At 41.7% G+C, this 15413-nt stretch overlaps 2 protein-coding genes across 2 annotated transcripts in view; one reads left to right on the forward strand and one right to left on the reverse strand.

Moving 5' to 3' along the window:
• LOC118413321 (cytochrome P450 3A12-like) overlaps nt 1-2527 on the reverse strand; it is a 15261-nt gene extending 12734 nt beyond the window's left edge. Inside the window, exons 1-3 of the mRNA XM_035816631.1 lie at nt 2193-2527; nt 1416-1515; nt 1183-1232 (exon numbers count right to left, since the gene is read on the reverse strand). Of these exons, the coding sequence (XP_035672524.1) occupies nt 1183-1232; nt 1416-1515; nt 2193-2269 (227 nt within the window). The 5' untranslated portion in view covers nt 2270-2527. The remainder of the gene's footprint in view (nt 1-1182; nt 1233-1415; nt 1516-2192) is intronic.
• Nucleotides 2528-5849: 3322 nt separating this feature from the next.
• On the forward strand, nt 5850-9950 carry LOC118413320 (kelch-like protein 24). Its single transcript, XM_035816630.1, has 2 exons — nt 5850-5910; nt 6941-9950. The coding sequence occupies exon 2, from the start codon at nt 6953-6955 to the stop codon at nt 8663-8665; it is 1713 nt and encodes a 570-aa protein (XP_035672523.1). The 5' UTR covers nt 5850-5910; nt 6941-6952; the 3' UTR covers nt 8666-9950.
• Nucleotides 9951-15413: the final 5463 nt, after the last annotated feature.

Here is a 15413-nt window from a genome sequence, read left to right on the forward strand (position 1 = left end):
GCAGACAGCGTCAAACAGCCATTCAAATCGGCTGGTCAGCCTTTTCAGCGTAGTGATTAGCACTGCTTGGTCTGTGATCTGCCGGCCTGGGTTCGATCCCGGGTGTTGGCGTGTTGTTTCACGATGGTTAAATTTGGCCCCAAAGTTTCCATTCGAACGCAGAGTATCGGGTTACAGGAGCTCCCGCGCGGTCCCCGCGGAGGGCTGACGGTGACTGAAACATCTTCTACAAGATCGTGATAGTTAGAGAAGCAACCTCTCGCACGTGTCTCGTCGAGATTAAATGAAAACTGGCAGTGTGTACATGTCAGATCTTACCGTGTACGTGTGCTGCACAGTTTCGTTTCAATGTTTTCTGAAGTATGCCTAGTTGGTTGATTTAGAAAGGGTGTTTGTTGCACAAAAAACAAATACCATATTTAGATCGTTAATAAATTTGACTGAAAATCCCAATCTTTTATATCATATGAGTAATGATTGTAAAATTAAACTTTCTGTCTTAGGGATTTTTCAACTTGTACTTAGAACTATTTTTACAGACAATATAAGGTCGAAAAATCATGTTTTTCACACTCAAAGACTCGTAATTCCCTAATCCCCCAAAATCCCTAAGGCACAAACCTGGAGATATTAGTTGTCGACAATTTAAGTCCTCAAAGACTTGATTTGCACGCGTTTTGTAAGCGATTTAAATACCATGTTTGGGCGTATGTCGAGTCGCACTGATAGGGACATGGGATAATTGATACCGCCGTACATGTGTTGTGATATTCAAGGTCACCAATAATGACGCCAGCGGCATTGTTACATGTCACATATTCCAAACTTGCCAGCAGCAAAACTAAGCTTGCCAGATAACGTTTTATATTTGCGAAAATGTTAGTTTTTCTTCTGACGCACGACACCCAGGAAAACAAGGGTGTTTAATTTTCTGCGTGTTTACTGTAACAACCTGCGGATGACCGCGGGTGACCTCTTATAGAACACCCGTCCCGTTCGATCACGTCAGCGTTCTGTTCGATTACGTCAGATGTAACATGATTCGTGTTCTAAATCCCCAAATAGAAGTCAAGAAATTTTGGGACCAAATTTTACCATCGTGTTTCTTTCTGCTCTATTCCTATCCACTCTTACTCGAATATAGGAGCCCCAGTATGATGGGACCCAGGCAAAGTCACTTACCCCAAGACGGGTCCAAAATCAGAGGCAGAGTATTCGGGGTTGTAAACGCCCTGTAGCAACAAAAATCCATTATTTGAACATTATGTCATAATTCTGCTGGATATGCATAGGTATGATGACCCAGAAAGATAAAGTACAACCGTCTATTCATAAAAATTAAGTTCCAATGTTACCAGCGGGTGTGATATTGAAAAATGTGATGGTACGCTCAGCGCCCAGGCTGAAGAGCTCACCATTTGTGCGGTCTGGTAGGATGTTCCCACGATCGGTAAAGGAAACCCGATTCCAGGTACTCCCATCTTTTTGAACACAAACAGAGGATGTACTGCGTACCTGTGAGATGGGGGTGGGGTAATAAGTTATTATGAATAATAATTTAGTGCAAACTAGAGTTCAACAAACCCATATACCAAATGTTTTGACTATTTCAACTATGAACTACGTGTGCTTCTCTTGAACTCATATTTGACTCTCTCATTAATTTACTAATTCCTTGGGGCCCAGAAAAGGTAGACTGGCAGGGTAGCCTGACCTGCTAGACAGCCCAGCATTTTCTACAAACCCCCATACTGTTTAACCCCGCAAAGGTCACTACAGTTCACACCGCCTGAACAGGTGCGCTGACGGTGCACGGGCCAAAGTTGACAGAAACAAACAAAACTGTAACCCCCACAAAAGGACAGGACAGCATGAAGAAAAATCCAAGACAGCCAAAGAGAGCCCGTTAGCATCGGTCCAGTCAGAAACTATCAACATCTTGCCCCCGCTGATATGCTATTGCTAACTAATCTAACTCTTGATCTGAAGGCAACTGTGCACAGAGATCACAGTCTACAGCTCAGCAACAACAAGCTAATTCTGATCGTGCCTTTCAGCAATGGTTCAATGTTTGTGATGCCATTTTGTTACTAAAATTAGATTACGCGTCGGGATTTAGTCTTAGACTATTTTTCTGTACGGTTAAACTGTGTCACAGTGAAATGACCATTCAAACAAATTGACACACTTACACGTAGAAGAGAACGGCTAGCAGTGGCAGTAGAAACCATGTCAGTGGGACCGGGAGGAACTCCTGGATGGCCATCATTTTGCACAGGACACTGGATAATCGTAAGCTACACTGGACACAGTATTTCTTGATACTACTTTGAAGCAAAGTGCAACCGCTAGCGATCTAACGTTGCTCAGAGTCTGGCCTACAGACTGGCCTGCCCTGTATTTATGGCAATGACTGAATGAGGTTATGCAAATAGGAAGCGGACATAATGCACGACAAACTAAATTGTTTACTGCCGAATAGCCAATAAGGTAGGGGCAACCGTGCAATGTGTTGTTCTGTGATGAGTAATCAACCCAACGTCCGTCGGTGACCTAAGCTTTGATTATTTGGGGGCAAGGGTCAACACGTAAACAAAAATTACGTCATTCGCCCTGCAGGACGTTGCCCTTCGAGTGTGGATCACGGAAGCACACTGAATCACTGACTGAATCTTTGGGGGCTGTTGCCCGATCCTGACTGTCCATCATTAATAAGCGGTTTAACCAATTTTCGGTTTTGACCAATGACATAGTAGCTGCACGTATCTGTCAAATATTCACATTTTTATGTTTTATATTCTTACGTTTTGGCGGAGCTAATATTTGGGATTGGTCAAGTATGACCAATCACTTGATAAAGCCTCCATGGGCAAATAACATACAAATGAAAAGCAATATAAATCAATAATTGACAAGAAGTGACCTAATTTGAATCTGTGGTCGCAGAACGTGCGAAAAACATGCCCATATATGGTCACGTAACGTACAGAAAACCTGCTCTCCAAGCAGAGGTTCGGCTCCGGCTGTTTTGATGTGTTTTCGGCGTTTTTATCGGGTTTTCTACTTAATGTCTTCCAGAAAACAGCACAAAATAGAATGCCCTAAAGACACGTCAAAACAAAAGCAACAGCCGGAGCAGAACCTCTGCTTGGAGGGTACAGAAAACTAGCATGAGAAACAAATGCACATATATGGATATGTTAATACTGATATAGGTCAGACGTTATTTTATTAAGTTGGTAAAAACAAACAGGAAGCTGAGGTATGGAGCACGAAAATAGTCATGATCGGTACCTCTAGCGGCTTGAACTGTTAGGTAAAACCTAGTCTCTACCTGTGACTGACTACGCTGGGTATATAGGGAGAATGATTTGCCGCGCAGCCAAACATGAACCTTCCGTTGGCATGGACTAACTCCCTTGACCATACCAGGGAGGTCCTTTTTAACCTTCTTGTCCGGACCAATTTCCCGTTGTTGTTTTTGTTTTTGCCGAATTCTACGCATACGGTCCCCGTATCCACGTAGGAGGCCCGGTGGATCCCCTCTATAGTAAACAATTGGTATCAGACCAGATACGACTAAATCTAAAATCATGAATGCTGTGAGTCACTCAGTGTGCATGTGAGATGCTCCATCGAGACAAAAAAATCAGCGATTTCCGTGAAATTTTACAAGCTTTTCTTTTAACATTAGTTCACCTTTATCCGTTGGGTAACCTATTTCCGTTGCTTTTAAAAACACTGTATGTGAGAATATCACGTTGACAGACGTTAGTTTCAAACTGCAATATATTAATATTTTAAGGACATTGCAGTTTAAAACTATCGCCCTTCAACTTGATGTGCCTAAATACCCTGTTTTTAAAAAGCAACGGATATAGGTTACCCAACGGCTAAAGGTGATCTAGCGTTACATACGGACAGCTCATATTGTACTTTTCATACATTATGCACGGTTGTATGATTGAGCATGACGTCACGGCCACTCTAACTATATCTATAGCGGCCTTTCTCACAGAATTTTGGGACGGCAAAACTTTTCATGATATCTTGCAACCTCTTGCGCTTGGTCAATATATCTTAAATAGAAAAGAAAACAAGACCATACAGAATGATATAATTGTATTACCATAATCTTTTACATCTGCTTGGAGATACGTCATAGACCTGAATCGCTTGAAGCATTTCCCATAATGACCGCTAGAGAGCGCTTCCTTACATGACAACTACGTGACGTAATTCTTAGTTTGCTAGAATGGGTCAGGATATAAATTTAAACTCCACGTGGAATTCCGGAAGTGATGACACTACAAAGAGTGACGTATCGCTATGAATACAAAGTGTGTGCAATAGGCTTCCGGGTCGGCATTTGGCTCCAGATTTTTCAGCCATCGCTATAGCAATACTAGAGATAAATATGTGTACTGTCACACATACACACAGGGTCGCTTTTAAGTGTAATTTATGCCAGGTGAAATTCTAGCTAGGTAATGATAAAAGGCAGATGTTAACATATACAGCCCCACCTAAACAGTCCCTTCTGCACGAAGAAATGGACTGTCCCCACCTGAATAGACCCTCCAGCAATAAGAAATGGACTACCCCACCTGAACAAACCCCTCATTCAGCAAGTTCTAAGTACATGTACATGTACTTGAGACACACGTACACTCGAGGTGCAAGGGACGCTCGACCAAGCAGAAAACAGTGCACGTAATAAAGCTTGCCTAATTTTACTGCCTGCATAAATTATGCAGATGATCATCAAAATTTCCATAATTAACATGTTGCTACATTCCTCTCTACTTTAAGGAACATATGGTATGAATATCAAAAGTGTAACAGCTTTTTATAATTTTGAAATTGATATGCAAATTATTGCCTCATTTGCATAAATTTCACATCTCATGGTAATCTTAATGATAACAATTAGATTTGACGAAAATATTAAACACCTACCATTTAACAGTAAGGCTTTATTGGTAATTTTCATTTGCTGAAATTATGATAATGAGTTCCCTCAAAGATACACTAAATATAGCAATTATAGCAATTGTCTATTCAAATGGAATAACAACATATATTCCGTCAAATCAGAAAAATAACTCATCTTCGTCCTTACGTATTGATAGCACTTTAGTCTTGACCAAACGTTATTCAATATCATTTTGGCACAATTAAACAAACCCACAAACCAAAGTGCACAAGAGTCTTGCCCCCTTACATAGCTTGACATGATGATATGGCGGCACCCATGGATGGTCAAAATTCAACATGGCGGCACCCATAGATGGCAGCAAAAACGCGACCCAGTAATTATGTGCTGTTTCATCAAAACCCAGTTCGTAGCGTTTTTGGTCGCGGAGATTTGGCCTTGCGGCGAACAATTTCTGATATATAATAGTGCGTGATAGCGATAACGCGGTTTTGCCACCTGACTCGTAGACTTCCAGTAATACACCAGATGTATCATTAATGTATGTATTCACAGCCCCTATTTTTTAAGACGGCCACACCACCCCCACAACGTTTCTTTACTTGGTGTAGGCCATTGGCATATTCCACTTCGAGGGGAAGTTGAGAAAGTTAAGAACGCGTCGATTTCCAATTAACGTCATACTCTCTTCTTCTTCTCTTAGAATAACACATACTATTAAGGTTAAATGTATTATGAAGTATTGATTTCTCCTTTTTATGTGGAACAATGGAGGGGACAATGTCGTAGTATTAAATTTAGAATTGACGATATGCCTAACCCAGGTCGTTATTTCTATCGTTCCAATAACCTTTGACCTTCCGGGAAGTTTCCCGCACTTTTTGTTTTCAGTCAGACTGAGCGTGTGATGTAAGGGACCCGAGTCAGCTTTATTTTCCGGAAAAACTGAGAAGCAAGAAGCGTAACAGTGTCAGGTAAGAATAGACTATCGTTGCTGCTAGACTATAGAACTTCTGTAACAATGTTTACAGACTATCTTGAAACTGAGAGGAAAGAGGCATCACTGAAATGGTACCGCGCGCTATGCTGTCGTTTTCTGTCAAACACATTTTTTTTGCAATTTTTGCAAAGACCATCTGCATCTGGTTTTAGTTAGAGTCAGAATACTTCAGATGAGTGTAGCTAGCTGTTTCTGTATGCTCAAGGAAAAAGGGAAAGGACTAGCAACCCCTCGCTCCGTGTGTAGATTATATAAAACCCTGAAAACTCAGCACAACAACATCAAACAAGAGACTTGAAGAGTGAGAAAAAAAGACATTCGCCGTGGCGACGGTATGCTCTGAGTCGTCATGTATGCATTGATTGTCTGCACAGTGTAACCTTTCTTGTTACTTAAGTCTTATATAAAACTTGTTCGTTTCTTAGGAACTCACATCCAACAGCAACAGTATACATGTTTGTATAACCAAGGAGGTTATATAGAGAACCTCCTTGGTATTACTGAGAGAAAGGTTTAGAAACTGGATAGATTATTCTATATAATTTCAAATTATTGTGTTCTTTTGGAAAATAGTTTTAACAGTTTTAAGACCTACAAGTTAAGCTTTACATCAAATTATGGTAATAGTTTTTAGTATTGCCCAGTTTTTTTTCATCATGTAGACCTGTGCACCTACATAATACTAGTACCTGTACTTCAACCAACAATAGTGCACCAGTCATGTTGCTGCATTTCATCAAGAACTTTCATCAGTTTCAGTACATGTTGTTTGAAATGTCATGATTACATGATGGTGGTGAACAAGAAACCCAACAAATCATGGGTATTACATGTAAAGGAGTCAAGAATTCTTTTTGTCGTGTTTGCTGTCTGTATGTGTGTCATTCTGAGCTGTGTGAAGGCGCGAAGTCTGCCATCTTTGATTACTTTGTATTGTGCTTGGATTGAGCTATTTATGTGACGTGTCTACTGAATACAACTGATCAAGAGCTTTTGTATTGCAGAATAAGGGCATAATGATGGCAGCAGCACAGAGGCCACAAATGTCGCTAGACTTCTGCCATGATACACACTCAACCGCCCTCTTGCAGGGTTTGCAGGAACTGCGGTTGGACAATCTTTTGGTAGATGTTGTCCTCTGTGTATCCGGGAAAGAGATCCTGTGCCACAGAAATGTACTCGCTGCTTGCAGTGGATATTTTCGTGCAATGTTCTGCAATGGACATCGAGAGACCAAGGAATATAAGATAACCATTCACGAGGCCAGCTCCAGTGCCTTGCAGATTCTTGTTGACTACGCCTACACGTCAAAGGTAACCATCACAGAGGACAACGCTGTAGAACTGATGGAAGGAGCCAACTTTTTCCAGGTTCTACCGGTCAGGGATGCATGTGCAAAGTTCTTATCCGATAATCTAAGTATAACCAACTGTATGAAGATGGTAACCTTAGGTGGCATGCTGAACCTAAACCTGGAAGCAGATGCATTGTTGTATGCCATGAAAGAATTTGCAGCAGCCAGCAAAACACCAGAATACCTTGGGTTGGCAAAGGAACAGCTCATCAAGCTCATCTCATCAGATGACCTGAATGCTCCTGAAGAGACTGTGTACACATCAGTGATGAAATGGATCAACCATGACACCAAAAAGAGGAAGAAGGAGATGAGAGAGCTGATGGAGCTGGTCAGGTTCCCCTTGATTGACAGGATGTACTTCATAGAGAAGGTTGAGACAGACAAGGTCATACGCAACTGCTGCCCAGATATTGTGTCTGAAACACTGAAGTATCAGGCATTCCCAGGGGAGGTCCAGTCAACCCGCACCCGTCCCCGCCGTGTTAGTGGACTGAGGGAGACAGTGGTGGTCATTGGAGGGTACGAGAAATTAGAGGATGGAGAGGCTGTAGTTTGCAGCAATGACATCATGATGACACACTCCTCTGCACCATCAAGTGAAAGTTGGATTTCTATGACCACAATGAAGAATAGCAACAACGACCATGGATTTGCTGTGGCTGTTTTGGGCACAAGTGACATTATTGTGGTTGGTGGGATAAACTGCCAAGACGTTTGGCTGTACCATGCAAAATTTGACAACTGGTCTAAACTTACTTCAATGCTAACAAACCGGGACTATTGCAAGCTGGCAGTAGTGCGAGGAAAAGTATATGCAATAGGTGGAAGAGTCAGCCACTCACCTCTATGTATAACAGAAGATGTAGAAGTCTATGACCAAAGCCTGAACAAGTGGACAAAAAGTATTCCACTCCCTGAGCCAAGGTGCGCGCATGCAGTTGCTGTGTTGGATGGTAGCATATATGTGATAGGAGGTTGCGATGCTGAGAACCGTGAAACATCAACAGTGTACCACTTCATCCCGGGAGGCTCTTGGTGGTATTCAGTGAAAGACATGCCTGAGACGTCTTCATTTATTACTGCTTCTGTTCTTAATGGTATCATCTATGTTGCTGGTTTTCCCTCAAAAGTGCTGTGTTACAGGCCTCAGGAGGACTTGTGGACTGTTGTGGCCAACACTGGCACTGGACTCAAAAGATGTGGCATGACTGTCTTTGGTGGGGAGATCTACATCTATGGAGGCTGTGACAACTCGGACAATGGGTCATCAAAGGTATTGCAGCTCCATCAAGAAGAAATGTCACTTCAGCAGGCGGGAACCATGCCCAAGGGACTGTTTGACCATGTTTGTGTCACTATACTGAAGGGTTGAGGTACAACAGAGTACTCTGTACTTTCAAAGATCATATGTTTGAGTAACTTTATTTGTTACTTTATTGAAGGGTCGAAGCACAACAGATTATCCTGCTCTAATAAGATATCACATGTTCATCCAGTGTTCTCAACAAGTGAAGTTTTTTCACAGAGTAGGGTCATCTTAGTACAGCAAAGCCTTGTTGTAAGCAACGCAGATGTGAGTATTGTAGATTTTCAGTGGGGAGATTCTGCCAGACCCCCTACAATTTGTGGTATCCTCCCCCTGAAAATCTTTAGATTTACAACCCTCAGAAACTCTATTTTGTTGCATTTTGACGGCCAATTCTAGTAAAATAAAGCCAGACATTTTTTGCCTTGGTTACAAAACAACGGAAAAGTGGCTGGTTGAAGCACAGCGTAGGGGAACAAATCACAGCATAGGGGATCCAAATCACAGGGTAGGGGCCCTCTATGTTGGGAAGCCCTGGTGAGAATACTTGCTTAACTTGTGCCTTAATACTAGTAAAAAGGATTGGACTAATATTGTCAGTAATAGTGCAGTATATTAAAGTTACTACTTTACTTGTAGACGTTTTTTTATTATAGAAAGTCATAATTAAAGTGCTTAGGTCACCAAATCTAACCTTATTTGATTACATACAGCCATAACTGTATCATTAAATGCAGATGTGTGTACAAAGGATATGTATGTACAAATGTATTTGATGTTTTTTAACATCAAATCTTGCAAATGATACTCTATTCTTTGCCCGTGACATCATAATAAAGACGACAGCCAGTTCGGAACCTATAGTAAGGAAAGCTAATTACAAAAAGCTTACATGCAATTGTATGTACTAAACAATTACATGTGTATGCACTGTTTGGTAATGAAACGAATGTTTTCGCTAGTCGCGTTGCCAGATTCAGAACAGGCTGCTGTGTTAACCATGACATCACAGGAGGAAATTAGCATAAGGCAGGCATCACGAGCTAAAAGTATGATTTGTGAAAGATTTGATGTTCAGTTACATCAGAAGCATGTTTATGGTTATTTTTGTACAAACCTCGTTATTCATTGAATTAAAGTAATGATGGCTAATTGTAATCAGGAGCTGTTGTATCCTAGTGGCATTGGGGACATTAGTCCTGTTATGTCAGCATACAACGTAAAAGGAAATTTTTGAAAAAAATGCATGAGGATGAGAAAAGATAGTTTGCAAAGAATGCTATTTGACAACATTTAGTATAGCAGTGAGCATGTTTAATGTGTATTCATAATAAATCATATCAAAAATGTAGAAAAATTACTCTATGAAATTTTCTACTCTGATATTTAAGCTTATGAAGTAGGGTTTACCACGGTCATTATTGAAACATGCTACGGTACATTTGCACTTGTGCACCTAAGGGATGTAATCCTGGAAGGACTCTGAAGCCACAAGTTTGTCTTGATGGACTGCCAGATACCACATCATACACTTGAAAGAAATACCTTTCACTCTTTGCTACTTCACTCTAAGACGTGTTATTTTCTTAGATTGGGAAGCCCCCAAAACATGTAACAACCTACAAGTATAGAATCTAATTTCTAGTGTTGGCTATTTCTAAACAGGTTGGGTTTGACTTCTTTTTTTGGAAGCAGAGGGAGACGAAAACCCCCACCTTTTCTACAATTTGTGGGTTCTGCGTTTTTAAGAGAACCTTCCTCAAATGGCTCACTGCTAACTCTCAACCACAGTCTTGGGGAGAGAGACAGGCTAATACTAAGTAATTTTACAAGGCTACACATGGCGATGAAAGACAGACTGTTCTGGAAGTCAAACTTTACTTGCTTCACCTCAGGGAATGATTATGATGATTATCTACATTTAAAATCTCAAATCTTTACCTCCACTGCAAAGCTGTATTACCCAATTTTCCTTTGGTTAAAAATAATGGAGGTCAACTCCAGCGTTTTAATGAGCTACAGCCAGGAGAATGAAATGACAACAGGATTTCACCCCCTCTCCTAATGGGTCAGTCCATGCGGAGTGCTGCACGTGAGGGGTCACCTACATGTCAAAACATGGAACTATTATATTTTTTTTGCCAGGTTTTAGAAATTCTGCCTAGCAGAAAACGACTACCTGTTTGATCAAACTTTGCTAAGGAATAAAATTGTTTTAAAAAAATCTGTAAATCAATATTCAGGCTAAGACTGCTAAACTCCAATTCTGGTCTGTCCCCTTACGGGATGGATGGGAGAGGTCACGATCACATCTATGTGTGAAAGGGGCTTGAATGCTTCCGAAGAGTCAGTCCACTGGCTCCACCTTCAGACGAATGGGTTCCATAGGGGTGGGGAATGCTCTCCACCTGTTAAGGTTCATAGGGACCTAGCAGGAAGAGATGAAAGCAATTCATTACTCATTAATTGATTATCCATATGCTAATGATAATTGGGCATCAAAGACAGACTATAGGAAGTTTGCACTTTCAGTGAAAAGGAAATGATTTTAATACAATATTTGGGGGGACAGGTGGTCACTATAGACAGGATACACAAAGGTTTGTGCCTATGTGTGTGTGTGTGTGTGTGCGCGCGCCCATGTGTGTCTAGCTGTAATAATGATTATTATTACATATGATTATTATGCAATGGACAGCAATTTGCCATACATGATTCATACATACATGTATGTATGTATGTATGATACTAGCGAAGTACTAGTGTTGCTATTTTCGTTTGTGGGACTGCAAAGCCATGAGTAAGGAGTGGTGTGTATCTGGTGTTACCACTCTTCAGCATAACCAAGGGACAATTTAACTTTCTTTTAGCCTCCTTGGGAAAACGCACCAGCTTTTGTATCTTTTGACCACACTAACCCTTCATAAATTAATGACTCTGGGCGTCGCACATAAATACTGTGCTCTGCGGCCTTACATGTGACTTACAGTGTCGGGTCCAGTCACAAAGCGGTACTTCATCAGTGCCCTGGCCAGTCCAACCTTCATCTCCATCAGTGCCAGCCTCATCCCGATGCAGTTCCGCGGCCCCACCCCGAAGGGCAGCCAATCCATCGGGTTACGCTTTTCCCTCTCTTCCTTCGTGAACCTTCGAAAATAAAGTTGCCTTGTTGGTACATTGTACATTGAAATCTATGTCCAACTATCAGATAATCCTAAAGGCTACACATCAAGTTCAAGGCCAATTAATACCAGGGTCCCATTTGGAAAAGAGGGTCCCTCCAGGTACATGTAGCTAACAGGCCTTTTTTTGGCCATCGTCAGACCCCAACGTGGTCCTGTGGTATACCCTGCTGCTCCCAGGCTAATTTGGGGCATGGCTGGGCCCCTGGATTTTTTAGCTCCAAGTTAAAATAAACCTGGGACCTGGCAACAAGTAGATGCTGTGATGTAATCTGTAGAGGTGCCCTGCAGTATCCGGCAGTCCACCGGGATAAATTTTCGGCTTCAGAGCCCGACTGGTGCATTGACGTAAGACTGTATGGGTTCTGTATATTTTACATTAATCCGTTTTGGCTTAGCTAAACACTGGAAAAAATGGGTTCAAATGCAGTCAAATCCGGGCCGTTATCTTTCCGTATCCTTGAAGGATACGATCGTTTACGGACAGATGCGAGCGGAATCTGTTACGGATCCGAAATTTCGGATTTTCTCGAATCCGGACTAATTAAACACGGAAAAATACGAAATCCGTATTTTTGGCAAATACGGTAGTGGATCCCATTGGTATTTTTTCGTATCCTTACCGCGGAGAACACGTCGAAACGTCGGTATTTTTCCGCATACTAACCAAATCCCAAACGTATTTGCTACGTATACGTAGATACGAAATTCGGACTTTCTCGGATTCTAACCAAATCCGAAAGCTGTATCCGCCCGTATTTTGGATACGTTTATGCAGATACGAAATGCGGATTTTCCCGGATCCTAACCAAATCCGAAAGCTGTATCCGCCCGTATTTTGGATACGTTTATGCAGATACGAAATGCGGATTTTCCGGATCCTAACCAAATCCGAAAGCTGTATCCCCCGTATTTTGTCTAAGTTTAGATAGTACATACCTACGGAACAATTCAGATTTCGGATTTTCTTGAATGGGATCCAAGAAAAGTATACGTAGCAAATAAGTGGGAATACAGGTTTCGCATTTGGTTGGATCGGAAATATCCATATACTCTTATATCCAGGTATATAATTTTGCGGCCTTTTATTCAAAACTTGTAGTTAACGTCGATGGCATTGGGATCAATCGCAGTGACTGTGCAATTTCAAAATGATTCACGATTCTGTGCTGTGTCCAACCAATTGGTCCAACTCAGACTCCATTGTCCAGCGACACTCCGGGGCCGGGACCAGGGGTAGTTATTAAAAAGAGCACACGGTTCCAACAGGCTACGGAAGGAGGAATAATCCGCTGAGATTTGCGCAGTCCGATCCATATGACTTGTGTTGGATAGGTCGCAAAGTTTGTTCACCTTGCAATCTCGGCTCAAAGTGAATTTACCATTCCGTGACCTTGCACAAATCTCCAACATAATCCGCCTCATCAACTTTGTACAGAATCCAGGCATCCTAGCGCATATAGCTTGGCGTTCTTTGGGTCGGCGGGGTCCCAGCTGGAAAGCAAAGTCCCGACCAGAACTTCAGAGGTAAAACAGGTCCAAACTTTCTCCATTTCTTCTCCTCTCGCAACAGAGGCCCGGAAAATGCTTGCTTCGTCTCGCATAACGGTACATTTGAAATCCCCAGACTTGCCTGTCATTGGGTACTCCCTGTCACATGACTCTCATCTGGCCCGAACGGAGACCTGCCCCCCGTTGGTGCTGATTGCTTGTTTACCAATTAACACCGAATAAATTTACATTTAAAAAGCACAGTGGCTGTGACACGCATTTGACCCGGACAAAACACATGAAACAAGCAACAAGTTACTATTATTTTACCAGATCGACGCTGAATGGCCGGGAGAAGTGTATTAAACCGTTCGATAGGCGCAGGCAGAATTTCTGTTAGGACGCCTTTCTAAAGATTCTACTTGTCACTTGTAGCTTTAATACAATTAAACACTCGAATCCTGTGTATTTTGTTATATTTCATTTAGCCATTTATAGCCTTTCTACAGCGTACGGATGGGTACGGATCCCGGCAGATACCAAGGTATCCGTCAAATCTCTCAAATGTGGATGCGGAAGATTCCGAACAAATACGAACGAATCCCAGATTCTAAAGGATACGCCATATGTCTGGTGTCGAGGAACCGTTCCGCATGCAATAAAGTTGGTTTCGAGGAAATCGGACATTGTTTCGCGAAACCTGAATTTTTTGAGAAAAATGCTCTTTTTGGCTCAGTAGAGCAAATTACCATTTTTCGACAAAAAATGTGTATGTCTGATGTTGAGGAATCGTTCCGCATGCAATGAAGTGGGTTCCGACAAAATCGGACATCGTTTCACGAAACCTGAATTTTTGTGAAAAATGCTCTTTTTGGCTCAGGAGAGCAAATTACCATTTTTCGACAAACAAGGTATATGCCTGATGTAGAGGAACCATTCCGCATCCAATAAAGTTGGTTCCGAGGAAATCGGACATTGTTTCGCGAAACCTGAATTTTTTGTGAAAAATGCTCTTTTTGGCTCGGGGGAGCAAATTACCATTTTTCGACAAACAAGGTGTATGTCTGATGTCGAGGAATTTTTCCGCATGTAATAAAGTTGGTTCCGAGGAAATCGGACATTGTTTCGCGAAACCTGTATTTTTTGTGAAAAATGCTCTTTTTGGCTCAAGAGAGCAAATTACTATTTTTCGACAATGTGTATGTCTGATCGGAAATCGGACTTCTTTTCGCGAAACCTGTACTTTTTGTGAAAAATGAGAGGTGGGGGTAACAAATCCATAGAAAATACGAAATGGTATTTCCTAGGATCCGTCTGCCGTGAGGTGGGGCAACGAATCCATAGAAAATACGGAAAGGGTATTTCCTATGATCCGTCTGCTGTGAGGTGGGCAACGAATCCATAGAAAATACGGAAAAGGATTTGCTAGGATCCATCTGCCGTGAGGTGGGGCAACGTATTCGTAGAAAATACGGGAAAAGGATTTGCTAGGATCCATAGATTGACCCTGGACATTTCTGTCGCGAAGTGGGCCATCTGAACCATAGAAAATACAGAAAAGAGATTCGTTAGGATCTGCAGATTATCCTTGATGCCTTTTTGCCGTGAAATGGGCCAGCGGATCCATAGAAATACGGAATAGGGATCTTCTAGTATTTGTGTATTTTCAGAACGTACTTTTATCGAAGAGTGGGCCCGCCGATGGGTAAAATGTTTTTATGACGCAAAAGGAAACTCAAGACCAGATTGAACATTGCAGATTTCCAAATTGAAGGATTCGAGCAAATGACATTTTCGTATTTGTTAACAGTAAGGGATCCAACTGTATACGACATAGTATCTCTTCGTATTTTTCATCCTAGCGGATACAGTATCGTATCTGTTCAGTGTTTTGTCGTATCCTATTAGAATCTGTGATTCGTTCGTATTTGTTTGGATTCTTCCGCATCCGCACCTAACGAATACCGCGGTATATGCCCGCATCCGTATCCATTTTGTCCAGTGAAAGTTTGAGGTCAAAGAAGTAGTTTTTTTGTTGGATAACCAGGCTAAACAATGGCAGGTCTAAATGAAAAATGACTTCCTCCTCATACACTTTACCCTGAGGTCAAAAACTGCCAATATGTGAAACTCATACAGAC

This window comes from Branchiostoma floridae, chromosome 4 (assembly GCF_000003815.2).
Source record: "Branchiostoma floridae strain S238N-H82 chromosome 4, Bfl_VNyyK, whole genome shotgun sequence".
NCBI lineage: Eukaryota > Metazoa > Chordata > Leptocardii > Amphioxiformes > Branchiostomatidae > Branchiostoma > Branchiostoma floridae.

Coding starts and splice junctions, on each gene's coding strand:
- LOC118413320 (XM_035816630.1), top strand. CDS start 6,953: ATGATGGCAGCAGCACAGAGGCCACAAATGTCGCTAGACTTCTGCCAT.